Consider the following 6,771-nt stretch of genomic DNA (forward strand, 5'->3'; position numbering starts at 1 on the left):
GACGCGCCGGAGGAGAGCCGAGAAGCTCAGGCGGCGGCGGCAGCTCCATCTCCGGAGTCTGGGGCGGCGGCCGCGCCCCGGAGTGGGGCGCGTGGAGCTGTCCGTTCAGCACCACCGCTCTGCGCCCCAGCGCAGGGCCAAGCCGAGGCGCACCGGCTCCGCTCCCGCTCCCGCTCCCGCCGGCGCCTGCGGCGCGGGCTGCTGTCTCTCTCGGGCGCTGAGGGGCATGCGGATCGAGAGAGGGGGGCTCTGCAAGCGTCGGGGCCACGCAGCCACCTGTGAGCCTCCCGCAACTGCGGGCGGCGGCAGCATCTCCAGCCGGAGACAGGAGGAGACGCTTGGCGGACCCCGCCCGCCGGCCCGCCGGGCGCACACACAGGCGCACACACACTCGCACCCGCGCGCACACGCACAGCCAGCCGGCAGCGGCGGCCGCAGAGATGCTAACAAGCAGGTCGGGGAAGTTTCCCGCCGGCCTCGGCCGCGGGCCCCGGTGCTTGCAGGTAAGCGCTTCCAGAACGCGCAGGGCGAGCCTGGGCAGCTCCGCTGGGTAAGGCGCGGCGCACGCGGCTCCCGGGCACCGCGCCAGGCGGGCGGGGAGGCCCGGGGCGGGGGGCTAGGGGGCTCCAGTCGTGAGGGCTGGACGCAGGGGACGCCAGGCTGGCCCCCTACCCACAGCCCGGGTTTACAGACTCGAGCGGTGAATTTCTCCGCCCCCCTGCCGAAGCTGCGCGTCCCCCACCCTCGGCCCAGCCCTGCCCGTGCGCATCCCAGGTACAGTCCCGCCTGTCTGCGGCGAGCGGGCGGGGGTGTCTCCTCGGCCGGCCCACGGGCAAGGTCAGCTTTCAGCCCCCCTGGGCTCTCTGAGCCGCGGGGGCGCGACCCCCACAAGCGTAAAGCGACCGACAGGACCCCCGGGGTGGGGATGGAGGCGCAGCCATGCTACTGAAAACATACCTTCTCCTCCCAAACCTTTCCTTGGGAGGGGGCCAAACCCCACGGAACCTTCCCCCTATCCCAGTGCCCTTCAGCCCCCAGAGGCCCGCCTGGGGAGGACTGGGCTCGCCAGAGAGGGGTGGGGAGAAAGGAGAGGGGAGCCGTGGTCTTGGGCACCCCGCGCTCACAGGACGCCTTTTCCTCCGCCTTCAGGTGTAGCGCCCCCGCGTGGCACGGGCGGCCGGGCGTCTCCAGCATGACCCGCCGGAGCCTGTGGGACGTGTCGGAGGCCAACGTCGAAGATGGAGAGATCCGCATCAACGTAGGAGGCTTCAAGAGGCGGCTGCGCTCGCACACCCTGCTGCGCTTTCCTGAGACGCGTCTGGGCCGCCTGCTGCTCTGCCACTCGCGCGAGGCCATTCTGGAGCTCTGTGATGACTACGACGATGTCCAGCGTGAGTTCTACTTTGACCGCAACCCCGAGCTCTTCCCCTATGTGCTGCATTTCTACCACACTGGCAAGCTTCACGTCATGGCCGAGCTGTGCGTCTTCTCCTTCAGCCAGGAGATCGAGTACTGGGGCATTAACGAGTTCTTCATCGATTCCTGCTGCAGCTACAGCTACCATGGCCGCAAAGTGGAGCCCGAACAGGAGAAGTGGGATGAGCAGAGCGACCAGGAGAGCACCACATCCTCCTTCGATGAGATCCTGGCCTTCTACAACGATGCCTCCAAGTTTGATGGGCAACCGCTGGGCAACTTCCGCAGGCAGCTGTGGCTGGCGCTGGACAACCCTGGCTACTCGGTCTTGAGCAGGGTCTTCAGCATCTTGTCCATCCTGGTGGTGTTGGGGTCCATCATCACCATGTGCCTGAATAGCCTGCCGGACTTCCAAATACCTGACAGCCAGGGCAACCCTGGAGAGGACCCCAGGTTCGAAATTGTGGAGCACTTTGGTATCGCCTGGTTCACGTTTGAGCTGGTGGCCAGGTTTGCTGTGGCCCCTGACTTCCTCAAATTTTTCAAGAATGCCCTAAACCTTATTGACCTCATGTCCATTGTACCCTTTTACATCACTCTGGTCGTGAATCTGGTGGTAGAGAGCACACCTACCCTGGCCAACTTGGGCAGGGTGGCCCAGGTCCTGAGGCTGATGCGGATTTTCCGCATCTTAAAGCTGGCTAGACACTCCACTGGCCTCCGCTCCCTGGGCGCCACCCTGAAATACAGCTACAAAGAAGTAGGGCTGCTTTTGCTCTATCTCTCTGTGGGGATTTCCATCTTCTCTGTAGTGGCCTACACCATTGAAAAGGAGGAGAATGAGGGCCTGACCACCATCCCTGCCTGCTGGTGGTGGGCCACCGTCAGTATGACCACTGTGGGGTACGGGGATGTGGTCCCGGGAACCACCGCAGGGAAGCTGACCGCCTCTGCCTGCATCTTGGCGGGTATCCTGGTGGTGGTACTGCCCATCACCTTGATCTTCAACAAGTTCTCCCACTTTTATCGGCGCCAAAAGCAACTTGAGAGTGCCATGCGCAGCTGTGACTTCGGAGATGGAATGAAGGAGGTTCCCTCTGTCAATTTAAGGGACTACTATGCACATAAAGTTAAATCCCTCATGGCAAGCCTGACGAACATGAGCAGGAGCTCACCAAGTGAACTAAGTTTAAATGATTCCCTACATTAGCCGAGAGGACTTGTCATCCTCAAACCTACGTTGCTGAGCTGCCTCTGGTGCCTCTGGCACAGTCCAGGCACCTTAGAGTTATGGCGTAAGGAGTATGCCCATCCCCAAAGGGGAGAGATGCATGGGTTGTGCACCCCAGGTTGCTTTTACAGTATTTAGAATCCTTTTTAGAGGGTGTTGTGTCAGACACCATGCCTTTGCACCCTTTAGTGAAATGACACTCACTGGTCTTTGCATCGTGGGTGTAAAATGTTCACCTTTCTGCCAGATGAGTACCACCCAGAATGCTAATTTTTTCTGTTTATTGTGTACTCTCTTCTAGTGCTCGTGGCCCAGTACTGTCTGTGAGTTGTTTGTGCTCTTGTTTCTGAGGTTGTCATGTGAGTTCTGTACAAAAAGCCCCCACAAATCTGTCCCGTGGAAACACATTGGTGAGGTCAGCAAGGATGTGATGAGATTTTGCCCAGTCAGCTGAAAACAAAATCTCAGTTCTCTATCCATTGCTTTCATTTAGTTTCGATACCAAAACAAAGAACGTGAAGTTAAGCACATATGACCGATGCAAGGCTGTGAGTTGTTTTTACAAATCATCTGTAACTCTGTGGCTTGCATGGGTACACTGGTCACCTTTAGAATGAGGTACACTGATGTTCATCTCGTAAATGTCACTTTTAGAGAATGTTACTTAGTTAAACATGTAGTGAAGGTTGAATATTTTTTTCCCAAAAGAGAAGCATTAGGGACAGGGCTTCAGCTAAATGGAGGCTAAATTGCGGGATACCTGAAGACCTTCAAAATCAGGCCTTCATTTTCCTACGGTGGCCGTGGAGACATTTATTTCTGGCTGAGGTTCCTGGTCTAGGCCATTGACCAAACTTTGCCGTGTCTTAGATCAAAGCATGTTTTTGAAATATTTATTTTTTAAGATGTTTAGAAATAAGGTCGTGTTGTCTTTCTCAACTAAAAAGAGGTTTACTGTTGTATTATCTCCCTGAGGCAAACATTATTGGGTTGCTAGCAAGGGCAGTAGCTTAGAAACTTTGTTGCCTGCTCTGGTAGCTCATAAAATGAGAGCCCTTTTATTTCCAAGCAGAACTTAGGTAATTTTGCTTCCAGGATACAGTATGTTATATAGGATGCTCTAATTGCCCTGGAGTTCCTGGTTTGACATGGAAACCGGGCGGTGTGCAAGTGTGTACTCAGAATATAGCCATGCATGAATGAAGGCTGTGTGGCTTACCCAGGATGGAAATACTGTAGTGATTATTTCCATTTCAACAACCTTTGGATGGGAGAGGGTGGGGAGGGGCCAGGAGCAAGGAAAGAGCTGTAAAACAAAACATTGTTACTTCATAAAATGTCACATATAATGGCAAACTTCTTGCAAAGCTTGCTGCTACTTAAAAGACCTTTAAATTTCTCCGCTTGTGCTGAAGGTTGAGAACGCTTTCCTTCTCCACAATGCCCTCTCTCCTCTTCTTCAGTCAACTAGCACACAACATGGTGAAGGGAATCTGGGCCTCTTTGTAATGTAGTTCTCTGTTATCTTCCAGGTAGTCAGGTGGTTCGTCGGTTGGTTTTTGTTACTGTTCGGTCTTTGAAAAGGCTGCCGAATCCTGGGGTCTCAGCGAGGAGAAAGGCTGGCTTTTTATGCAAGTTTGGGGCCTTCTGCTGGTTGAAGAAAACACATACCTCAGGATCTTGTCAGAAGGCTTTGCTACTTAGAGTTGCCATGGCTTCTACAGAGTGAGCAATCTGTTGGATGAATGCACCAGTCCCTTACACCCCTGAGTTCCAAGTTCAAATCCTTCCATCGTACTGGAGCCTCATGGGGGAAGGGCGAGGAGGTGGCCACTTCCTAATGCCAGCCAATTTACTGTCTTCGTCTCTTGGTCAGAAGTATCAGGAGAGATGCGATGACTTAGGGGCAACTGGCCACCAGGTCAGAAGAGCAGGTTGTTTTTTAGCATTTGCACTAGGCTCATGTTTCCAGCACTGGATGGCAGAGAATTTATGAAACGATTCCCAGCTGCACTGAGGGCAGTGGAGGGTACAAATCTGTCAGGACCATTCAGTTTGGCAAGGATGATGGTACCAGGTCACTGAGCATGGTGTCCGTGGTCACGGGCCACAAAGGTCATGAAAAAGTTGAAACAAGGAAGGAGGCAGAATAACTCAGTCACTCTCGTGAGTATTTTTCTCAACAGGCAGGTTTTACCACCAAAAAAGAGATATCCCTAGTGGTTGCTCTTCACAGATGCCAACGCTAGAAAACTTGACTTTTCATTTTAGTAATGACTTGCATTTTTTTGGTGCCTTTCATTGGGGGAATCCCAAAGTGCTTTAGAGACTGTCTTTTTAACATCTCTTGTATATATTTATACACTTGTATAAAATATTGTTGTGCCCATCCCGGAACGGCAGTCACTTCTGAGCATGAGAGTGTCCTAATAGCATCGACTTCTCCAAGTGGTGGTTTCAGATAAGAGGGAGAGAGAACAACCCAGCTGGCTTGAACCCTGGAGTTAATTCCCACAAAGGATGGCACCTGACTGTGGCCCAGGAGAAAGAACCTTCCTCTCCTCCAGAGTACCACCGAGGGACAGAGTTCACAAGTGCTCTCAATTGGGCTCTGACTGATACTAGATAACATCTTTATGTAGCAGTTTCTTCTGGCCTCTGAAACTAATCAGGGAGGATCAGTTTAATTTTGTGCTCTGTTTCTGGAGTTAAGACTATAATTATGAGGTGATGTCTTCGGCCACCAAGCTGTCAGACTGACCCATATACCTCCTCTAGGGGGACCCGATAGAAGCTTCAGGTTGCTTATTTCCAGCTGTGGCTCAAGAGCAGCTCCCTCTCAGCATTTCCAATGCCGTTGGGACAAATATATGGACCAGGCTCTTCTCACTACGTATGTGAAGAGCACTTCAAAAGTGCCAGTTGGGAAGCGACACTGTGTCTTGACCGCATGGATATTGGTTATAGGTTTTTGTTTTCTGCCAAAGGCCCTCATTTCCTGGGTTTGCTCCCGAGGAGGGGCATGTTGCAATGCCGAGCCGATTTGTAGCTCCTAAGGTAGTAATTGGTATTTAATATTCGGATTTGTTATTTCTACTTCTCTTAGTACTCGAATAACTGAACTACCTGCTAATTCTTGCCTCATTTCAAAGGAAATGATTTGTTCTGCACTTTGGGATAGCAGTGATCTGTACAGGCTGCGTGTTGTCTACTTGAAGGCTTAACTGGTATTTCCTGTATGTTTTAACAGCATGACTTGTTACAGAGTTGTAATTTTCAAAATTGAGAACGCTGTATTTGCGATGTCAGTTTTAACACTCATTAACACACTACTGTGCAAGCATTAACACAGGCCCTGCTGAACCATTATGTCTGGTGGCTGCACTCGAGTCTCCGTGCCTGGACTCGGGAGTGAGGAGGGACACTGACGCACTCAGGACTCCAGCCCCGAAGATTAAATAGAAAAAGATTATTTACGCTTCCTTAAGGCACTTCAGTTACGTATGGAGTGGCAAACCCCGCAAGGGTGTTCGGCACGGGGGACCAGGTTTCCTAGGAAAGGCTAGGCTTTTTGAGCATTTGTTGGGAAGGAAGAGCTGTTACTTCTTCTTTGTAGGCATATAGAGGTGGTACCCTTGTCACCAGGATCTGGAGCCTCCAGACTGCTTTGTGGAAGGGATGGTCATTTATTCTTGGAGCCCTCGTGAAACAGACAGCTGTCACAGGATGATCCCCTTCTACACTGTCTTGCTCAGCACCACTGTTGGGGGGCCTGCCCATGCCAACCCTCTGCCCCCCGGGTGCCATTGTCTCTGCTGCTGCAGTACCTCCCCGACAGTAACTTGGGTCCTGGGTAACCTGAGTGCCCTGGCTGGTTTGGTGTATTGCTGGGCGATACATAGAACCAGCCCTCAGCACCCATTTACCCTGGTAGTGCCTTAGACCACGAGCTATCGCAAAGGCCACGGCAAGTCTGTGGGAAGATCCCTGAGCTTTACTCCCAGTTTTGCCTTCGATTCTGTGATCTTACACACATCATTTGGCCTGAGCCTTACATCCCACTGCTGCAAAGTGAGAGGGTTGGATTAGATCATCCTTAAAGCTCTGGCCAATTCTCCATCACA

The 6,771-nt window shown here is 52.7% G+C and overlaps 1 protein-coding gene across 1 annotated transcript; it reads left to right on the forward strand.

The window, feature by feature from the left end:
- Positions 1-206: 206 nt before the first annotated feature.
- Positions 207-3,240, forward strand: KCNS2 (potassium voltage-gated channel modifier subfamily S member 2). The gene is made up of 2 exons (XM_058698687.1): positions 207-503; positions 1,150-3,240. The coding sequence occupies exon 2, from the start codon at positions 1,193-1,195 to the stop codon at positions 2,624-2,626; it is 1,434 nt and encodes a 477-aa protein (XP_058554670.1). The 5' UTR covers positions 207-503; positions 1,150-1,192; the 3' UTR covers positions 2,627-3,240.
- Positions 3,241-6,771: the final 3,531 nt, after the last annotated feature.

Source organism: Neofelis nebulosa, chromosome 14, assembly GCF_028018385.1.
Source record: "Neofelis nebulosa isolate mNeoNeb1 chromosome 14, mNeoNeb1.pri, whole genome shotgun sequence".
In the NCBI taxonomy this organism is placed as follows: domain Eukaryota; kingdom Metazoa; phylum Chordata; class Mammalia; order Carnivora; family Felidae; genus Neofelis; species Neofelis nebulosa.

What these genes read in the sequence shown, in the direction of transcription:
- KCNS2 (XM_058698687.1), top strand. Translation starts at nt 1,193, where the DNA reads ATGACCCGCCGGAGCCTGTGGGACGTGTCGGAGGCCAACGTCGAAGAT.